General features: G+C 44.3%; 1 protein-coding gene across 1 annotated transcript; it reads right to left on the reverse strand.

Annotated features, from left to right (window-relative positions):
- Positions 1–1,960: 1,960 nt before the first annotated feature.
- On the reverse strand, positions 1,961–21,152 carry LOC102682514 (ubiquitin-conjugating enzyme E2 N). Its single transcript, XM_006633174.3, has 4 exons — positions 21,035–21,152; positions 4,947–5,193; positions 4,393–4,533; positions 1,961–3,195 (listed from the first exon to the last, which is right to left on the reverse strand). Exons 1-4 carry the CDS (start codon positions 21,119–21,121, stop codon positions 3,149–3,151), a joined length of 522 nt encoding a protein of 173 aa, XP_006633237.2. The 5' UTR covers positions 21,122–21,152; the 3' UTR covers positions 1,961–3,148.
- Positions 21,153–22,393: the final 1,241 nt, after the last annotated feature.

Genomic DNA, 22,393 nt, shown 5'->3' on the forward strand with positions numbered 1-22,393 from the left:
CATTTTTCCCCACAGTACACACACAAAGTGTATGGAAAACCGAGAACACGAGGCACTTGTTTACCAAAAGGGTTGAGGGAGTCTGGATAAAGCTTCCCAGTCATTGCCAACTTCCTAAATTCTTACAAAAAACATATCTGAATGGACGTATTCGAACCATTCGTGCAAAGATCAAACAAGCTTCACACGCCACATGGGCCCAGCTCCTTTGCAACCTCTCCTGTTTCATTACAGTGTCAATGACTTTGATTTTGAAGGTCAACAGGAACGAGTAGGCCCTGCATTTTTGTCCTAGCAAATCAATGAACATGGCCCAAAAAAATATTACCTCCCTCGAAACTGCAACACACACACAACCCAGAGTTAAAACAAATCATTTCTCAACAGCACCCGGGGGTGAAAGGGGAGAGTTCCCCCATTTGCAACAAACACGAAGATCTTGGGAGGAAGGTATTCAAGGTGCGGCACACCAAAGCAGCCATGCAATCCGCCAGATGAATTCCCTTTCTGTTCCAGACACTTCCCCTCTAACATCTTCTGCACGACAATGGAGGAAGCTCTTGCTGCAAGCTGCTTAAACTCACCCGTGAGCTGCCGCCAAACCTCTTACAGATGCTCGCTGTAGGCAGCGGCTCGTTAAGCTACTCCAGGTGGTGCAGTTCGGTCGGGGGGCTTGGGACTGAGCCCAGATCACATCCTCAGCTGTGGAGCACTGGGAACCAGGTCCAACCTGCCAGGGATACTCCTCTAGGGTGGCACAACACAACGCAACAACAGAACGATGCAGAACACACCTCTGATGACACCTCTCATGCCAAGTGAGACAGGAAACTGACAAAGAACTGTGCACAGCTGCCCCCCCCCACAAAAGAAACTCAAGTTTTCAGCTACTAGGTAAGGCTTTAAAGCTGAATTTTGGAGATTTCCTTCAGTTGTGAAAACATATGCCCAGGTAAGGCGACATGTTGAGATGAGGACATGATCCAAGATCTGTCAGGGAACTCAAATGGAAAGCCCATCAGGAAAGCCTGGAATATCCAAATCACAAAAACAATCTTGAACCAGTCCAGACATGACAAATGACACACTGCAACTGCAATCTTCCTGCCTTCCATTTCTAACTGCAAGTCAAGTTACCCACATTAAGAATGTAACGGTTACAAACAAGAAACCATTTGGTAATAAGTAGCTAGTTGGATCCAAGGATCTTTTTTCTTAAAAGAAGGGTATCGGCTTCAATCATGTGGCTGGATAGAATTAAGGCCAGTCATTACCAAGTCATAAATTTGAATTTAAGATGTACAAAAACTAACAGGGGTGGCACAGTGGGGTCCTGAGGGTGCTAGCTCCATGGAGCTTGTATGTTCTTCCCACGTTGGCTGGGGCTTTTCGACTATCAGCGCTGGTGTGTCCGAATGCGTTTCTGGGTGTGTCCTGTGATGGACTGGTGTCCCATACTGGGATAGGCTCTGGGTCCCCCACGACCCTGAATCGGATAAAGAGGGTTGGAAACTGATGGGAAAATAATTAATTGGGGGCGCACTGGTGGCTCCGTGCCTGTGGCTGGAAGGTTGCTGGTTTGTATCCCGCGGCCGGCAGAGAAATCCTACTCTGTTGGGCCCCTGAGCAAGGTCCTTAACCCCAGCTGCTCCAGGGGCCCCATATAAATGACTGACCCTGTGCTCTGACCCCAAGCTTCTCTCTCTGTCTGTGTCTCTCATGGAGAGTAAGTTGGGGTCTGTGAAAAGACAAATTCCTAATGCAAGAAATTGTATATGGCCAAAAAAGTGATCTTATCTTAAGAGAACTGGAACCAGGAATACCATCTTCGTTACAATCAAATCAAACTTAGGTTTCATTATTTTCCAAATGGAATCACTGATGAGTGAAGGGTTACATGTTCAACACTTTTGGCTGTAAGCAAGTTTACTGTGTATCCAAGAAGACATAGATAACTGTCTCTTTATTAATCAACAGATTTTATTTACAGAAAGAACAAAAATATGTAGGTGGGGTGATGTTTTCAGAGCATTTTAACAGTAGGAAAGCTTTCTCCTGTTTGTATATAAAGAACGAATTTACAACCCGTTAATTTCGTACAGCCTTTAACCTAGTACCAATCCCGATGAGCTGTTCTGACACGTGGGGAGTTTAAATGCAACACCAGTCACATTTTTTCTCGGCTTCTCCAACTTCCTAGTTAAAACTGACAGTTTCAGATCGGGAACTTTGGGAAATAAAGAAATGCTTGCAGTAGAGGAGCACTAAATGAGCCTTTTTAATGCATTACAAATATGGAACATGATCTTTAAAAGAAAACAACAGAGACTCTATAACCTTCAGAACCCAATTGTATGGCAAAGACATGTAAAAGTTGAAATCAACACATCAAAATAAAATACTAAGACCAAATAGAATAACAAAAAAATATTTTACTAAAACGTAAGATTTACAGAATGTCTTTTTTTATCCCCAGACAAGCCATACAAAAAGTCACAAGCCTATATTAGGGTCTACACTTGACAGCAGTCACAATGTTATTAGTGAGAGCGGTGGTGGTGGCTTAATTCATTTTTGTCGTGTAACAATTTTTTAAAGTCGGATGTTTAAAAAAAAGCCAAGCTTTTCATTTCTTTTTTTTTCCTACAGCATCTAAAGGGTGAGCCAGACCTGGCTAAAGGGCACATTCTAAGTTGTTCTAATCAGCTGCGTTAATCAACCATTAGCGTCATCACGAGAACGAAAGGAAAAGGAGAGAACAAAAAAAGCCAAAAGGGAAAGAAAAAAATAAACATACTGTCTCCCGCAGCTAAACCTGCCCAGTCGAACTGCAGTACAGCCCAACAATGCCAGGTATATGCAAATCAAAGCAGAGGCAGGCCACTGCTTCAGAAACGAATAGGGAAAGCCATGTGAGAGGTTTCAGCGCCTCTGCTCATGCATAATAACAGCGAACCAGGACAAGACGAATATTGGCTAAATGTGCATTTAAATCACCAATGGACTGAAGTTGTCTGGCTTTTGCTCTTTTTTTTTTAAATCTGTCATTTATTTTTTTTCTAAGACTGTTGTCCTTTCGATGCAAACGAAGGAGGAAGAGGTCTTGGCAGAACAGGAGAGGAGTTGGGTGTCATAACACGACATCCAATTAGACTTCGATGTTGTTGCCGGCGTAAAGCCTAGTCCATGTCCGGGCTGAAAAACAAAAAGGAGAACAAAAAAAACCCCGATATGAGAACAGCGACACAGACGCTACTCTGATCAGAAGGACTGAGCAGGTGGAGCTCCGGAGAGCCCATTGGGAACATGTGATCTGGAGCTATTTCGAACTGCAAGGAGCTATGACATCAGAATCAAACTGATGAGGCAGACACTTAGGAAAAAAACATGCAAAAGACCTAGCAGGCTTTCCTGAATTATTAAAAATACTACAGCTGAACAAAAAATGTGTTGAATGATGTTTCATGCCTATAACACGTTCCATCCTAAAGTGCTTCACGTGAACGAGGGGATCTACTTGAATTGAACTTCAGCCCCTGCCTGGGTGACACTCTCTGCAGGCAGCCCACTAATTCAGCATGTCACCCCAGAGATTCGTTTCAACAGATGAATTAAGGGGGAATCCGCAGGGAGGTCAGATTGTGTAAACCCAGAGGGACAATTTAGTTCTGGACACAAGGGTTAATGACTTTACTATCGCAAATAGTAATGTGTACTAAAGTGTAATAATACTATGACAAATAGTGCCATGTGTTCTTTAATGAATAAAGATGACTGAATTAACATCTAATCTGAAGGATGGCACCTCCTACAGGTGGTCGAAAAGAGTAGGGGTGTAACCCCGGCACCCTGGACAAATTTCCCATTGGCCCTTATCAATCATTGCTTCCTAATAATCCCCATCTTGAATTGGCTTAATTACTCTGCTCTCCTCCTCACTGAGAGCTGGTGTGTGATGAGCGTTCTGGCACACTATGGCTGCCGTCGCATCATCAAGGTGGGGCTGCACATTGGTGGTGGTGGAGGGGAGTCCCCATTATCTGTAAAGCACTTTGAGTGGAGTGTCCAGAAAAGCGCAATATAAGTGTAAGCAATTATTTATATTATTATTACAGTGCCTGTTTACCCTACCGTATGTGGCAGTGGTTTTGGAAACTGTTACAGAGGGAAGGGCACCTCCTACTGGTCTACAAACACTTCTTACAGCAGCAACCTGGTTGTACTTAGAGGTCCCAGTGCTGACCAGACACAGACTTGCTTAGCTACTCAGATCTGGAGAGACCTGACTACATGGTGGTAATACTAAATTAAAAAGTTACCTTACACTTCATCCTATATGTTTATATTTATTATACATGGACTGCTACCAAGTGGGGGGGAAAAAAAACTCACCTGTTTCTATGGCTTGAGCTTCGTTGGTCTTCCACTGCTCTGCAACGTCATTTGCTAGTGGATCATCGGGGTTAGGAGCGCTTAATAATGCCTGGATTGATAGCAGAACTGTGCGAATCTGCAAGGCTGGAGACCACTTATCTAGACCACAAATAAACTAGATATCAGACACTGAATTATGACAAGAACTCGCGCCAGGAATCAATTAATCAAACAATCGTGTAGCCCTTTCACCCAAAAAAATCCATTGATACCTAAATCTAATATCTATTTATAATGTAATCTGCAGTCTGGTGACGAGATAATCACATGAGCCGAAAGATACAATCACACAAAAAAAGTGGGTTTACAAGTTTACCTTGATCTCTTTCCCCGCTTGATTAATGACGATGTACTCAAACACTAAGGCAAATAAATCTCATTAAACCTGCTGCCTTTTAATAATGGTGCTCCACGGGCCACACACATCACGAAACTGCTAAATGTTTAATCGTAGACTAGCCGTTTCTACTGCTCACTTACAGGCCTAGAAGAGCAAAAAAAAGGCCACTTACCTTTCAAAATATCTAGACATATTCTTCCCAGCTTGTCTACATTAGGGTGATATATTTTGGTCATGAATCGAACTTTAGGAGCAGCCATAGGATATTCTTCCGGAAGGAAAAGTTCAAGTTTAAAAGTCCCTCCCTCAAAGGGGGAATCCTGTGGACCCGCGATGACCACATGGAAATAGCGGGCGTTGCCTTCGTCTGGCTCCGCCTTGATCCCGGGAACGGGCTCTGCCAGCAAGCGCTGCGTCTCCTGGAGGGGCAGAGAGGAGAGAGGTGGTCTTTTGAACACGCCGAGCCCAACCTCAGAGAAACCCGAGACACCGCCCCTCCCAAAGCAAGCCACTTCCCAAACAATCAATCATTCGGGTATTAAGTTGGTTTACAAATGACCAGCAGTTTACCAATAACCCGACTGCAAGCATTCCTAACACCTGACAGCCTGGCTTTGGGGTACACATTTCGAAAGAAGATTTCCATACAAAGCCCGAAATTACAGAACATAGATTAGCGAGGCAAACACCAGGGACTACTTAGGAATTACTCCTTTATGCATCCACCTGCTTTAAGATGCAGGAGCAGGTCCGTTCATTTTTTGCACCTAGGGTGCCTGCAAAAGACCTTTGAAAAGGGACTGCTGTCACGATTCCTTCTCGGAAACGTTTCCCTTGCAATGCTCCAGACCTCCGGCCACAAGGCCCACCCTCCTCGCTGCTTTTCAGATCCTCCGTGGACAAATCTTCCTCCTCAGCGCTCGTGCACACCACTCTGTGCAGAACATCCGGGTAGAGCTTCAGCTTTCAATTTAGTCCGACGGAAAGCCAGATTCGCTTGATTAATAAAGCGCTACAGCCATCAGCTCCACGAGCATTAACCATTCAAAAGCTTTCTAAGAACAGATCCATTTTTGCGCACCTGCTGTGATCAAAGAGCACTGAATTATGTAACTTTTCATGCATATCCCTTACAGAAGGGGCCAGGGGACGACAATGCAAATCAAAGCCCGACTGAACTCGGGTGTCCACACAGCCTCCTGGCTTCCTTCTCTTCAAGACTAATTTGGCATGCGAAATTAAAACTGGTCAGCTGTTTCTGGTTACGCACAACCAGACTTGACGCTACTGCACAATGGAGCTACCAGATGATGGGGAGGCTCACCATTGACCACTTTACCCAAGAAAGTGCCCACCTAAGCCATTTTGTACCCGCTTCATCCAATTCAGGGTCACGGGGGAGCCAGAACCTACCCCGACAAGCAATGGGCACAAATCAGGGTAGACCCTGGACAGGGCGCCAGTCTACTGCAGGGCGGGCAGACCAAGACACGCCAACCAGACAATTTTCTCAGAAACCAAGTAACTTACCCACACATTCCGTGAGGAGACCAAAGTAGAACAAACAAACTCCACACAGACAGCAGCACAGGTCCGGAAGTGGACCCGGCGCTGTGGGGGCAACAATGCCAACCACTGCACCACTGTGCCCCCCCCTTCAGAGAGTACCCTCTTGTGGCACTTATCAGAGTAACCCGCGTGGAGAACACTGCTCAGTGGTGCAACCGCAGTGGGTTTGAACCCGCAACACGCGTCGCATCGCATCGCTAGAGTCCGCCCCCCCCCTTCCTCCTTATCCGGGGTTCCCACGTACTCGGGGCGACGGGCCCAGCGCGGCCCGAGAGGTGTTCTAGAACACCCAGAGTTTCCAAGGCTTCCAGAACATTCTCGGGGGTTCCGGTCAAAAGCCACTCAAATTTGTACCAAATTACAATACAGTTGCAACCACCCTGCTGTCTCCCGGTGAGAATCGTCTGTGGGGGAAAAAACCTCCGTGTTGGTCTGAAACAGGATGAAAAGATTCGGGCGTCAGGTTTAGTCTGGGTACTGTGAAGCGGCTGAATTAAACCCACTGCTCTAACAGCAAGACAGCGCCCTGGCAAACAGACTCAAGCAGTCTCAAGAACGCTCCATGCTCCTGGGAGGATTAAAGTCTTCTGGAATGGGAACAGCCGCACACACAGTGGATACTAGACCCGTAGGTGACCTTTCGTCCAGCAGGAGCTTGCCGTTTTGTGCAGAGCACAAGCCGGGGGAGAGAGAAGCTTCATTACTTAATGTCGCTGCTAGACGCTCACACACAGAGAGCAAGAACATTTGAGAAAAATGGGTAAAATACATAAATAAATCAGTGCTACCCATCATCCTGCCTTACAGATACCCATCAGATATACAGGATATCTGTGAGTCAGGAAGGTAAGCAGAAAAAAGGATACTCTTTTCTAAAATGTATGCTAGAACTCTACGTGGAGTTTCTCCTCATGGCATTACACGTATTACATGTGTTCGACAGCTATTTGCATAGAATTAATATGAAATGACTGTCTATAAAATAGTTTAAAGCAATAAGCTTTTCAGCTTTCCTTTTCATTCAGGTCACAGCCTTGATGAAAGGATCATAAAAGAATAAGTGTATATGTGCACACACATAATTTTCTCATTTGTGTCTACGCCCTTAATGAGACTTGACCTGAAACTGACCTGATATGAGTTCCTCATTGTCACACTTGGCTTGAAAACTGCCCTGGAGCAAAGAGTCGGCCAAGAGGGCAATTTAGAATTTGAAGACCCAGAGCGACCAAATCCAATAACTGCCAATTACCTCTTTTGTCAAGTGTCTATATTTCACCCTTTTGGCCTTTTAAGAGATGGATCAAAACCCCATTTTGAACACCGTCCTGTAAACACAGAGGAATTCTCCTCATTCTTACCTGTTGAATATGGTCCTGGTGAAAAATGTGTTAGAAGAACACATCACTTCAGCTATGCTGAAGGGCGATGCCCCCATTTATCATCGATGAAGAAGATATAAATAAACATGAGCACAACGCTATCTGTAATCTGTTCCTGAATTCAAGCAGCTTCAACGCTGTGAAACAGGAAGGAACTCTGCACAGTTCGATCTGAAACTCTGCTTCTATGTACTGCAACAAAGCCACTTACGGCATCTGCACAAAACCGAGTTAAACACTTTGAGAAACATGAGAACATACCAAACAAGGCACAAAGAGCAAGCCTTTATTCACGGACAAACAAGCAGAATGAGGGGAAAAGACTTCAGCTCCTACCTCCTGCTCAATGCGTCCAGTCTACATTACAAAGAGGTTTCAGACAACCACTGCACAAATTTAAGAAATAACTTTAGAAGTCGTTCTTCTTTTAAAAACCCAGCGTTCCAGTGCCAGCTGTGAAATCTCAGGATATGCACAGTGTAGTACCTCTGCAAGGAACTACCACCGTCAGTGGAACTGCTGCCACAGAAAGAGAAACCAGATAAAGTGTCAGCTCTAGAAGATAATCGCGCAAAGATCATTTTAAAGGAAATGAAATCACTTCAAGATTGGGAATCTCCTCTGCTCAGGAATGATTCACCTCATGCTCAATGGTGACAAGAACATGGAGCTGAAGGTTACCAGAAGGTCACACACACCTGAACGTCACAAGATGGAGTATTTAGGAAAACAAGAACATGAAGGTCTTCTTACAAAGGGAGGTATAATCACACAGACAAGTATAATCACACCACCAATAGCACACCATCCCGCGGCATCAATTGGAAATTTGCCACCTGGAGGAAAGACCGTCACCTACTGGTCCAACAATACCAGCTGTAGCAGCACGTGATTGCTCTTGGAGGTCTCTCTGGCCAGTACTGGCCAGGCACAGCCTTGACTAACCACTCAGATCCACAGATTCAGCTACAGGCTGGTAAAGGCTAAATGAAAATGTGACCTGCATTCTATAGGTTAAGACTGCTGGAGAGGTGATAAGATAAGACCACTTTATTGGCCATAGACAATTTCTTGCATTAGGAATTTGTCTTTTCGCATACCCCAGCTTACTCTCCATGAGGCACACAGACAGGGAGAGAGAAGCCTGGGGTGAGATGAGGTGGGAGTGATTCTACACGAGCACAGAAGAAGCATCTGTGTGTTGTCTGCAGAAAGTGTAACTGCTTTAATAATATAATTATTAACAACAACAACAAACAATAATAATAATAATAATAATAATAATAATAATAATAATAATTGCTTACACTTATATAGCGCTTTTCTGGACACTCCACTCAAAGTGCTTCACGGGTAATGGGGATCCACCACCACCAGTGTGCAGCCCCTCACCTGGATGAGGTGACGGCATAGTGCACCCACTCCCCACACACCAGCTCTCAGTGGGGAGGAGAGCAGAGTAATGAAGCCAGTTCAGAGATGGGGATTATTAGGAGGCCATGATTGGTAAGGGCCAATGGGAAATTTGGCCAGGACGCCGGGGTTACACCCCTACTCTTTTCGAGAAACTCCCTTGGATTTTTAATGACCACAGAGAGTCAGGACCTTGGGTTTACGTCTCATCCAAAGGACGGAGCCTGTTTACAGTATAGTGTCCCCATCACTATACTGGGGCATTACGACCCACATGGACCGCAGGGTAAGCGCCCCCTGCTGGCCCCACTAACATCTCTTCCAGCAGCAACCTTAGTTTTTCCCAGGAGGTCTCCCATCCAGGTACTGACCAGGCTCACACCTGCTGAGCTCCAGTGGGCTGCCAGCTGTGTGTTGCAGAGTCATATGGCTGCTGGCCTAGAAAATACTTTTATGAGTATTAGAAAATGCCAGTATTAAAAAAGCTCTAGAGGACAGAGGCTATAAGCCTCTTTCAGATAACCATTATGGCAGCCCACAGAGGGAAACCGACCCAAACTAATCCGATACACCCATTAACATTCTACAGATATCACAATCTGTACTTCTCCCCTTCAACTTTTCCATCTAATCTACAGGACGCAGCGTTCTGACTCGTATACAAACAGGCACGGCTCCGATTTCCAAAGAGAAACAGACCTCTTGCCTTTGCAATGGGAAAGGAGAAGGGTTCCCATAATGACCCCTTCACCCATTCCTCCTGCTACAGGCTCAGGCAGGATATCTCTGCTCAGCTCTACACGCACAGAGTTTGTCGGTACCACTTCAAAGACGTGAGATTACAGATTAAACAAAGCCTGTGGGTTTAAAGGCTGCAATCATGACACTTCGAAGCAGCAATATTTGTTATATACCAATTTACGCCGCACATTCAAACCAAAAAGATAAGCAAAATGGATAATTCATATGAAAGTAAAATAGAAATAGCTGCAAGACCATGCTGTGGCAAAACTAATTTAGGTGCACAAAATGACCTTAACAAGCCACGTAACTAGTTGTGACCTCTTTCAGTATGCAGTAAGAGTGGTTCTCATGATTCCAGAATAAGTCAGGGATTAGGGTACAAAAATCAAAGTTCCTGAATGTCCCTGTGAGCACAGTCTACTCAATCATCAGGAAATGGAAGGTGTATCATACTGCCCAGACACTGTCCCTCCAAACTGAACAGCTGCGCAAGGAGGAAACAGGTGAAATGTGGCTCTTTCAGTTCAATGGTTGAGATGGGAGAAAAAAAATAGATCAGTTAACAATATCCTAGCCCACCCACAAAGCTGGCTGTATGAGATAGTGGAAAACCCATCTCACATCCTGCACGGACTTTGTAACAAAACACCTTAGTGATTCTTCAAAACTGTGGTAAAAGGTGCTGTGGTCAGAAGAAAAAACTGGAGCATTTTTGTCTCAATACCCAGAGTTACTCTTTGCCAGGTCTGTGCCAGTCAACACCACCCCTCCAGACAACCGTGGTGGTGGCAGCATCAGCAACATCTGTTTCGGTCTGCAAAAGACTTCTAACTGGGGCGAAAATTCACATTCCAGCAGGACGATGATAAGAAGTACAAGGCCAAAGCTACACCGGAATGCCTTAAGAATCAAAGTTAACGTCCTTGAGTGGACCACTGAAAGTCCTGACTTGTAAACAGCTTTCCATAAGCAACCCCCCAAGCAACTAGCTGAGCACAAACTGCACTAAGCCAGTTGGTAGACATATTCAAAAAGATGTGAGGCACTCGGGTTCACAGGGCTGAATGCTTATGCAATCGAGATATTTCCATTTATCCTCTGTAGTTTCCGCTGACACTTGAACATTTAACCCTTAGAAGTCTTCAGTTTGGGAGTTCAGGCTTTGAAGAAAACATCAAGATTAAAAAAAGTGTGTGTCATTTTGTCATTTCACAAGATGGGACACCACAGGAAGAGTCTGAACACTTTTGCAAGGCCCTGGAAATTCTACATTACCCCCCATTACAAGAGGTCATTACGAGCCTTATTTTGAATAAAACCATTCTGAAAGCATTTCTGTTAAGTTTTTCTTCCTCTCTAGGAAGTCAGGCTTGCGTTACCGATACTGTACTTCACATGAAAACTGCTTCAGCTCCTCGAGGAACGGAATACACTAGGCTTTCCAGGAAGAGTTTTGTTGGAAACATACATGGTAATGTGACAGACAGAGGTTACAGGAATAGAGAAGAGTGAAATACGAATCTGTGGAAAGAGTTCCCGAAAAAGCGAGAGAGACAAATGATAACAGACTAAACAAGAACCTTTACAGCAGAGGTGATATGACCACGGCCCTGTCCTGAAAGCTTCATGTTTCAGACAGCCATCTGTTCCAAAGTGCTGCTGAAGGAGGAGGACCAGAAAGGTAAAGCCGAGAGGCGCAGGTCAGGGAGGTACTCTCCTCGCCACTGAGGGGCAGTATGTCCGCAGATTTACTGCCTCTTTTCTTCAGATAGCAGGGCCTGAAACACTGAAAGAAGCTGTTGAATTGGGCTGATTAAAGCCCACAATCGCCAGCAGCTGTATCACCCTGCAGCTCACAGCTGGCAAACCGCTGGAGCTCAGCAGGTGTCTGCCTGGTCAGTACCTGGATGGGAGACCTCCTGGAAAAACTAAAGTTACTGCTGGAAAAGGTGTCAGTGGTGCCAGCAGGGGGCACTCACCCTGCAGACTGTGTGGATTCCAATACACCAGTATAGTGACGGGGACACTTTACTGTAAAAATGCACTGCCCTTCGGATCAGATGTAAAACTTAAGCCCTGACTCTCTGGGGGTTTCTCAAAAAGAGTAGGGGTGTAACCCCAGCGTCCTGAACAAATTTCCCATTGGCCCTTACCAATCATGGCCTCCTAATAATCCCTATCTCTGAACTGGCTTCATTACTCTGCTCTCCTCCCCACTGAGAGCTGGTGTGTGGGGAGTGGGTACACTATGCCGTCGCATCATCCAGGTGAGGGGCTGCACACTGGTGGTGGTGGATTCCTATTACCTGTTAAGCACTTTGAGTGGAGTGCCCAGAAAAGTGCAATATAAGTTTAAGCAATTATGAATTATTATTAACAAGCAGAATTTCATCGTTGAAAGCCAAGCTCGACTAAAAACCTACAGACACACTGGCCATCCAGGATAAAGACAGGAGACTTTATACCAAATTCATATGAACATATTAATGTTTTTTATACTGAGAAAGTGTTTTAAACATGTGCCATTTTGATTCAATATTGAAGCATTTCAATGCCTCACACAACAAAACGGACAATATTAGATGCGAAATCACTACAACAATTGGCCTACCATCGCACCCCTGTTGGCTAACTCATCCATTCAGAGCTCTGTAAGACACCACACAAGACTGTAGGCTTATATCGACGGGACCTGTGGGAAGTGTCTTGTCCTTTGTCTACTGCAGTTGTGTCGGAACCCTTTGTCCACAAGCTTTTTAAATGCCTGACTAGCGTTTTCTTCAACCTTGGAAAGAAGACAAACTTAAGATACTTCGCTCTGGCTAACACCGAGGACAGGCTACATGCTACACTGCTCTTGAAATAAAAAATTCACTACCCAGTGTCTAGATATCTTAGCAACAAAAGCTATTTATGTTTGATAAAGTGGTTTTCTCTGCTATTTTGATAGCTGTGTGCGGTTCACTTCACTCTGTTGCCACTCAAGTTCTTTCTCTTTGCCAGCTCTAAGCGAGAGAGTTCTGGAAAGGCTGAACAGCTGTCGCATGTGAAATCCCCTTGTCAAACAAAGCCTCGGCCCACTTTCAATCTTCTTGTTCCTACTTAAAAAAGAAAGGATTGGGCACGGCGTCACATTGGCAGTGCAGGAAAGAGGGTTTCGAGGCAAGACCTCAGCACGACGGTGAAATATTGGGAAAACCAGTCCCACGCAAAGAGATTACCCAAAACCTGCACTTTGCTGCTATCCTTGGGTTCAGTTCATTTTCCAACTGCATGACAACAGTTCATTTAAATTCTGGTCTAGACAGACTACTGGAAACAAGATCTAGAGGACCACTCAGTGGGAAAAATCCCAGGAAACAGCATGGATTTAGAAAAGGGAGATCCTGCCTAATGAACACACTACAGTTCTTAGAACAGGCAAGAACAGTGAAGGACACACCCAAGGCAATATTGAGCATTAGGATTTTGGGGAAAATTTCTGATAAAGTTACATTCAACTATTTTCAAAGAGCTTCATTCAATACAGAGAGAGCTGAACTCAGCAAGCAATTGGCTCAAAGTGTGATACAACCCAACACCAGTCCATCGCAAAGCACACAAATTCAGTGAGAACATACAAACTCCATGCAGATAACACCCCAGGAATTGGACCCAGGGCCTCAGCACAGAAAGGGATAAATGCTAACCACTGTCACTGTGCTGCCTATTGATAAAGCTCCTCAAACGATTCATTCTCAAATTGCAGGCGGAAGGTTAGACATTTTTCAATTGAGAAGTGTTTCTTAATCAGAAAACAAAGGGCCTTTATTAAGGGGGTGGAGACACAAATTGGGGTGATGTAATTGGTGGAGGATTACAGGGGTCTGTTACTAGGATCTCTTTATATCAATGGTCGAGATTCCAGAATAGTAGCCTTGCCACGTCTGCAGCCTTCACCCAAGTAGATGGTTCAGCAAATGAAATTCAAAAGGTTCCAGATTAAATTTATGATGCAATATATTATTAAAAATGCATGACCTTCCAGTGTCAAGAAAACACCTGGAAGATTGTTTAATGCAGATAAGTGCAGAGTTTTGCATTCAGGTAGTAAAAAAAAAACTATAAATACAATATGGGAAATGAACAAGACAGGTGTTTATGTAGACACTTCATTACATTTTCTAGACAACATGGGAAAGCAATTAAAAAGCCACATAAAATGCTAGGATATACAGAATGTAAATCAATGAATGTTATGAAAATATAATGCATTAGTAAGGCCTCATTTAAAGTAGTGTGCAAAAATTGATAGCCACGTTGTATAAAAGAACAGGAAGTCATGTCATACACTGAGCACGAAGAGCCTGAACTATTTTACCCTTGAACAGGGAGAGCATGACAAATATTTCAAATTCTCATAGACGTCGACAAGGTCAACCCTGCATATTTCACAGGACACAGGCAGAAACTATGTGGCAACGCACTTAAAACCGAGAAGAGGAGACCATTTTATTCTTTACCCAAAGGGTTGTGGGAGTATGGAACAAGCTACCAGCTTTGGTGAAACTGATACCCGGGCTTCTTTTAAGAAACACTGGGATGAGATCCTTAGGTCAATAAACAATCAATAAACTATTAACTACCAAACAAATCATATGGGTTGAATGGCCTCCTCTCATTTGTAACCTTTCAGGGTCTCCAGATTACAATTTTCATAGCAATTACTTTTCTGCTAAGAATACTGCAATGAAACAGCAAAGCAAACTGTGCTCAAAGTAACACTTCCTTAATCTAATACCCTATGAGCATTTTTACTTGAGAGAAAACTACTGTTCACATCCAGCATGCTTTTCTAATTTAAAACCACATAGTAAGGACTTCTTTATTGCAGCAGTTTAACTGCTATTTTGTCTGGGGCACATGACAGCCCACAACACAGGTCCTGTATGAGGCTGCGAGAGACCAAAGAAGCAAAAATGGCTTTCTGTGCCAGCAATCATCCTCAAAAACAATCGGAACCCTGGATAAAGGACTGAAAAACAACTGGCGATTGCACATGTGGTGGGTATAATAAAAATCATTTTTGCAAATTTGAGAAATTTGCCAACGCCTTTATTGGGGCAGTTGATTGGACTGCACCGCCCATGGAGAACGCAGAACCCCCCCATGCCAAGGATGGTGTCACCAATTTCCTTCCAATCACAGCCTTCGCTTGAACCAAAGACTCGATGCATTGGAACATCTTCTTAATTATGAAACCGTTATTTCAAACAAAGCCGTGATATTTTCCAAGCCGTCAAACCTGAATCATCTTCGCAGATGAAAAAGAGGAAACCCAAGTCCTAAAATAGCAAGCTATTACGTCACTGAAGGGCTTGACTAGTTAACCGAGATCACATATGGATAAGAAGACAGTAGAACTGGCCCATGATGATCTGGTGCTAGTCTAAGCATCACAGCTCCAGAAAGAACAGTAGTCAATGGGGAAGGTAGCAGGGAACCACAAGAAGGTACCATTTAGCAGACAGCATGCCTAAAAAGCACTTTTATTTGTTGAGCATCAAAAGGAAGCACTGCTACTTCTGCATGCATGGTTTTTAGAATAATAAACTGTATGGATTTTGGATATCGATTAAAGTTTTGGCTGTCATGAGGATTGACTGATCATGCGTGGCTGGCTGTGAACCACTCAAATAATTCAGACCCTTTCCAAAAGCAGAAGATCACCTCCCTAGTGAGGGGGTTGTTGAGGTGCAGGTGATAAGGCGATCCAACCTGTGGAATAATCAAACTTGGTGACAATGAAGAGAAGGCACAGAAAGGAACAAACACAATCCGCTTCTTTGTAAGAGAATGCCTATGTGCCAAAGCTACACATTGGTGGCCGGACCATTTGAGGCATTCACAACCTGCAGGGTGGAGTTTGCATGTTCTCCATGCGTTTGTGTAGGTTTCAGTTGGGTGCTCTGCTTTCCTCCCACAGTCCAAAGACATACTGGTAGGTTCACTGGCTTCTGGGGAAACTGGCAATTGATGTGAGTGTCTGTGTGTGCCCTGCGATGGACTGGCATTTCATCTTGGGTGTACCCAGCCTTGCACCCACAGCTTGCTGGGACAGTCTCAAGCTCCCCCACAACCCTAAACTGGATAAAGTGGATGGATACATGTAATGTTCTTATGAATATTTACGCAACAATATGTATATATAAACATTCCAGGTTACCTTCATATGCAAAAGTTACTTACTTACAAAAATTAGTTCCTTACATAACGATGCAACAGAGTTGCACACGCTGTGGCACACCTGTATGTAACCACACCTTCTCTGAACAGATTCTCTGGCCTGCGTGACAAGCAATGCCTGTCAGTGTCTGACTGCAATGGTTTACCACACTGAGAGACCATAAAACTCCATGCAGCCACCTCTGCAAGAACTCCAGTGCTCCTGGACAGGGAAATTCATGACCTGCAAAGTGCCTGCCTGTTTCCCCACGTATAATGTGATAATACTATCTTTGCATTAACAAAAGTATAAACATAAAGCCTGCAATCTAGAGAAGTCCACTCAGCACACAGGGCTTGTTTGGAAGTTGGTAGCCAACTGACATGAGGATCTCACCAGAACATTACTTTCAAGAAGCCAGAGAAAGTGTGGAGGCAGGCTTTTTCTTAAAAAGCATGGAAATGTCATCCACAGCCTTTTTAATCCTCAATCCCCACAGCATCCAAAGCCTATCGACATCATGGATGAAAATACACAAGCTCCAGCTCAACCGTATTACAGTGCAAGATCTGTCTCAACTGAACTGGACAAAGCTTTCAGAACTATCAGTGGTGCAAAGCTGCATTTCATGAGAGCATCAGGAAATGCAGAGCTTCATGAAGGGCACTTAAATCAACTTGTAAATCAGAAACAAACACTCATGGTTAGTTATGTGCCATCATTTTAATCACGGACTTGCTCCACTGAACCTCACAGATATGCTGGTGGAAGCGCTCTCCACATTTCTGTTTCCTGAACGTAACAGTAACCGACAAAAAAAAACAAAGCACGTACCTCTTTTTAAAAAAAAGCAGCTTCAATTTATGCTTGGGAAGACAGCTGCACCACACTGGGGTCTTGCTTTTCCTGTGCTCAGCACTGCTGTTAGCCGATTTTGATGACAACAGTGAAAAGTTCTTTAAACTCAAAGGGCAAAGAAAAAGTGACACTCTGCACCAATTATGCGAGATAAAGCACTTTGAAATTCTACTAAACGATAAGGGCAATTTGTTTTTTTTTAAAGAGAAATGTCTCGAAAGGATGTGCACAGGAAATGCATTTCAGGGCACCGTACAACGTAAACTCTTTCGCAAAAAAATACTTCCACTATTATCAAATGTTAGTGTTTGTCAGTGAGGTTTGAGCATCAATATTCAGAACCCCCCCCCCTCAACTATTGAAATTGAGTCATTCATTCTAAAAAAAGGAAATTAAAGTTGCCTTATTGAGGATTCCATTTTATACTGGAGAACAAAACACTTATTTTGAATCCTATACAATCACCTCCCTTTTACCCAATTACAAATACATATTGAAAACAATTCTATACTTTCTTCTCACAAACTCTCTGAGCAACACTGTGTGAACTCTCTCCATCTCTTCTACACACACCTGTAGAACCTACAGTGTGTTTAAAATGGGGAACAAGGGGCCCATCTTTACACAAAGGGTTGCAGGAGTCTGGAACAAGCTCCCCAGTCATGTTGTTGAAGCCAATACCTGGTTTCTTTCAATTACCAGCTGGATGAGATGCTTGTGTCAATTATCTACTAACTACCAAACAGACTTCATAGGCCACTGGGCCTCCTCTCCTTTGAAACCTCTCATGTTCTTGCTCTTTTGACTAATCCCTTCGACTAATGTGTGCTCATTCTGGGTGTTCACGATTGCCCCTTCCTTTTTCTTTTCAGATGCAAACCCCTCCATTCAAGTCTTCACCTGCCTCTTTAACAAGGTTCTTATGCTCCTCTTACAAAGAGAAGCTGGACTGCTTGAGAAAAACTGAAAATGACAATTCCAACATTACATCGCAGAGGGTATAGTTTTGTTTTAAGAGGGCTGATCAGTCAGTTCTGCTCAGTTTTTTCATTACGTTAGAGAGCAGTCAGAAATGTTAAGATCTCAGCAGACTTTTGGACTGCCAGTGCACATTATAATTGTTCACATGCTTCCCCATTTCTGTTTTAGCCTGCAGAGTGACTCAACCACTCTCTGCGTGCAGGCAGGATGCTACAATCCGAGCGCCACTTGTTCCAACCTGGGTCATGTCACTAGCCCAGTGCTAAACTGGCCAAGAGGTGCCAGAGATATGGTGGGAGTTAGTCAGGCCAGGACTCTCTCAGCTCAAAGTGACCTCTGTGAACCTCCTGGGCACCTGCAGATCGGAAGTGATGTCATAGAGGGGTGCACCTCTCCTCCAACCAATGCTGAACTTCCTGAACGAGGCTGCATAGCCTGCGAGGTGTAAAAATATGAACAGCTTGAAAGCAGGTGGGCTGTGGGAGTCTGGCAGCATTTCCTCATTCTTGGGTATGGCTGCAAGGCTCATAGCTGTAAGCTGAGACTTGAAAGCACAACTGTCAATTGCAAATCGGGTGGGCGGACATCACAAAAATATGTAAAAAAATTTCCCAAAAAAGACACAAAATACTTCAAACAACTTTAAAAAATCTCATGCTTAGGGACACTCCCTCACTATGATGCTGTAGAATCATTCTACCTGCCTCCCAATGCACCTGGTCTCACACCTTTTTTGGAGTTATTTAGGAATAAAATTAAAGACCCCAACAACTAATAGCGACTCACACCAAGTAGGGATGTTGCACAGTAAAAACCTGTACTTCATGATCAGCCAACACATTTCATTAAATGCATTGCACAAGAATCTGTAAGCCCTCTCTGCACTAAAGAGCACTGCAGTGCTTAACTGCTGTACATCAGTCATTTTCAACACAAAGAGGCAGTGATTCACATACCACAATAACAGATTTCAAGCCTTGTCTCAGATTTTCTATTCTAATTCAATATAAAATCCAGAACCTTCTGTGGTTTCTAAATGCAAGTTAAAATTAAGTATTTAAGGGAGTAAACATTACCTAGCCCGGATTTTTCACCTTTCCTGGATTTAACTCCCTTTAATCCAAAACTATACCTCAAGGCTTTCTGTAATGAAATGGTCTTACGGTGATATTCAGTTAGTTCCACTGTGAATTGGCTCTAACCAGCAAGCACACATTGCGTGATTGTCAGATCTGCAAATATAATTTCCTTCAGCAGAACAGCACAGAAAGTCATGCAACTCAGCATCTAAGAAACACCATTTCCCTTAATTTACTCCGGGAGATGGTTCTGGCGTCCGTGTGACCCTGCATCAGATAACGCAGTGGGATAAATGGAACTCAAAGTGAAGATAATTGTGAAGGAGTTAGGTTTTCTGTACACGTATTCCATTCTACACAGGAAGAGACAACTGATGCCATCTACAAGGGCTAAGTCAACAAAACCACACCTCCTCACTCTGCCAGACCTAAAAAAAAACAATCACTACGTGCCTCAATAAGCAAACGCAACGCTTACAAATCTGCCAACACAACCAGCTTTTCACTGAGCACTCTTCGATGCGGTAGCAGAATACCAATTGCACAAGAGCTGAATAGTATAAAACAAATCCAGGTTTCACATTATTAAGCATACTGGCACTGTTGGGGACAATGAACTATTTACAACGAGAGAGAAACTGAACTGCATTTGCTGCCTCACTTCCTGGAATTGTGTTATGATGGAAGATTTTATATGAAACCCATGATCACCTGCTAGTACCCATGAAGAGACCGCACACATTAGAATTTCGTCTACAGCTACAGAGTTCAGTGCTTTATGCGCATGTGAAGGGCTTTTAAATCTGAAAAAGAAAACGAATTACTCTCAGCCCTGATTAAAAGGAGCTGCTTGTTCTTCCAACAACAGGTCCGAAAGCCCCGGATTAATTTGCTAGCAGCAACCAGACCGCCTGGACGGGCCGAGGCGAGCTGAACACCCTCCTCGAGAAATTAAAATGAAACGTTCCTCGGCAGCTATAGGGGTCCTGCTGCGTTTTTTTAACACCCACGTCTTTCTACCAGATGAAACGTAGGAGTGCTCTACACGGTGCTGAAATTCACGTCGCTAGAGGGGCATTCTTAGACGCTTCTCCAGCGCGCTGCACCCACTACCCACTAGCTAAACCATCCTGATGCGGCACCAGACCCGATTCGGGTAGGCGCTAGCGTCATTTCACCCCCACCCTTTTTTTTTTTCGCCACAAGCGTCACGGCAGTGCCTCCAACAAAAGGCCGCGACGATAAAGATCGTCACGAAGCAGCTCGGATCGGCAAGGCCCGGGCGAAATGTCCTCCCAGCACCGGCAGCCGCGGCGTGCTGACCCCCGCCCTGCCCTGCCCTCCCCTCACACCCATCTCCGAAAACTCGCTTCTCCCATCTCATTCATTTCTATGGGCCCTGCGCGGCGAGATCCCGCCCATGACCGAGGCCTTAGCCCTGGAGGGGAAGCCCTGCGCAGGCGGAGGAGCGGGACCCGAGCGCCGGCCTGTCCCCTCTTCCGCCTCCCTCCCCTCCCGATTGCAAACACGACCCGCCGGGAGCGGCTGGCAAACATCTCGGGGCGCGATCAGATCAAATACCCCTCCACGCCCGACTGCTAAACGGCTGCTCAAGTCACCCACCCCCCCGCCTCTCTTTTTCCACGGCAGCTCTCGATGACATTTTCAGATGGCCTACACATGGCGCTTGCCTGCACGGCTCGGGGAGCGGGGAGTGGGAGGTCTGATCTGCTGCTGCGAGAAAAAAAACCCGGTTCCGCTCATTTTAAACCGCCAACAGTCCTTCGTAAGACGACAAGGGCCCCGATTCTCCGCCATCTTTAACCAGGGAGGAGGTATTTTTAACCCAGCCTCAGTCGGGCACTCGGGCTTGGAGCAGAGAATAAGCGGAAGTAGCCGGGGAAAATACTCGTATTGCAAGACTACTTAGCCGTGCGGGAGCCGCTTGCTCACTATTTTCCCGTCCCCCCTTGGGGCAAGAGAGCTGCCAGTACGCTACGGTTTAGTGCAGAAAGCTGTAGCGGCTTACCTTGATGATCCTGCGGGGCAGTCCTGCCATCTTGTCGTAATGCGGTTTCAGCTCTGACTCTCTCGCTGCTTCTCCTCTCACTTGCATTCACGGCGCTAGGGCGCAGTCGCACGGCTCTTCCGGTGAATGCCAGCACTGCCTCCCCGCATGCATGCCGGGTAATGTAGTTGTCCGGGGGCTGAGCGGCTACGTACACGCCGGGAGACGTCAAATGAAATGAACTACACGTCCCGACAGACGCCTAGGTGGATCACTCCCGTACTCCACGCCGAGCTACAACTGTTAACTACCATATAATGCATTAAACGGACCCAAAATGCACATCAATAACTGACGTTTAGAGGACTTCTGTGATGTGAAAGCTAATATTCATCACTTATGTTGACGTCTTAGAATTTCCCCGCAAAAAGGCAGTTTTATAGTTACCACTACAGCCACGGCATATAAGGAATAATACAGAATATTATTCCTTATAAGGAATATAATTGCAGCACAAAATATCTGCTAGATCATAATCTTAATATAAATAATATAATTAATAATTAATATAAATAATATAATTAATATTATTTACATTAAATAATAATATAAAACGCAACGTTGTGTCTCCTTCTCTTCTCAGCATGGAATAAACCTTTATTTCTTTGCAGCTGACGCAGCTACCTACTTGAACTAGTTTGTAAACTGGCTTCATATAGAAATATTTTTTCATTTTTAATCAGTTTTTCATCATATGTATATATTTGGCAGTAATTATTAGGTAATTATTTGAACCTATGTACAGTTTTATCACATTATGTCTTTCTTCCTTTTAATGGATGGGGGTTATAAAATAAGTATGACCCTTGAGAGATGGACTTAAGTTTTGTTGATGGCCTGCAAATATCAGCTTGTGTTTCTTCTTGAGTACAGTGGGTAAAAGAGATTTTTTTAAAGTGCTTCCACTTAAAAGACTAAAATTCCTCGACTTAAATATTCCTTTAATACATCAGCCTTTTCTCTTCCCTCATTTAAAACTTTCCGTTCCCTCAGAGCCAGTTAATTTTCTGTTGTCATGCTAGAAAAATAAACATTTACATTCAGCCTCAATTCCATTTTTCATTTCCATCTCTCTCCTGACATTTCTAAAATCCTTTCTTCACCCGGTCACACTGTCCTTACATTCCTTTTCTCAACCGCATGCCATTCTCCTCTGAACATTTTATAAAGTGCACTTATCCTCTCAGAAGTTTTCTAGTTTTATCTGCGAGAGACTGCCACCAATACTTTGGCTCCTGTAAACAAAAACAGTTTCAGAGCAAGTATATCTCGCAATTTTTTCAGATGGGGGTAAGGAATTCTCAGATTTCTCTTCTAGAC

Source organism: Lepisosteus oculatus, chromosome 7 (genome assembly GCF_040954835.1).
Source record: "Lepisosteus oculatus isolate fLepOcu1 chromosome 7, fLepOcu1.hap2, whole genome shotgun sequence".
In the NCBI taxonomy this organism is placed as follows: domain Eukaryota; kingdom Metazoa; phylum Chordata; class Actinopteri; order Semionotiformes; family Lepisosteidae; genus Lepisosteus; species Lepisosteus oculatus.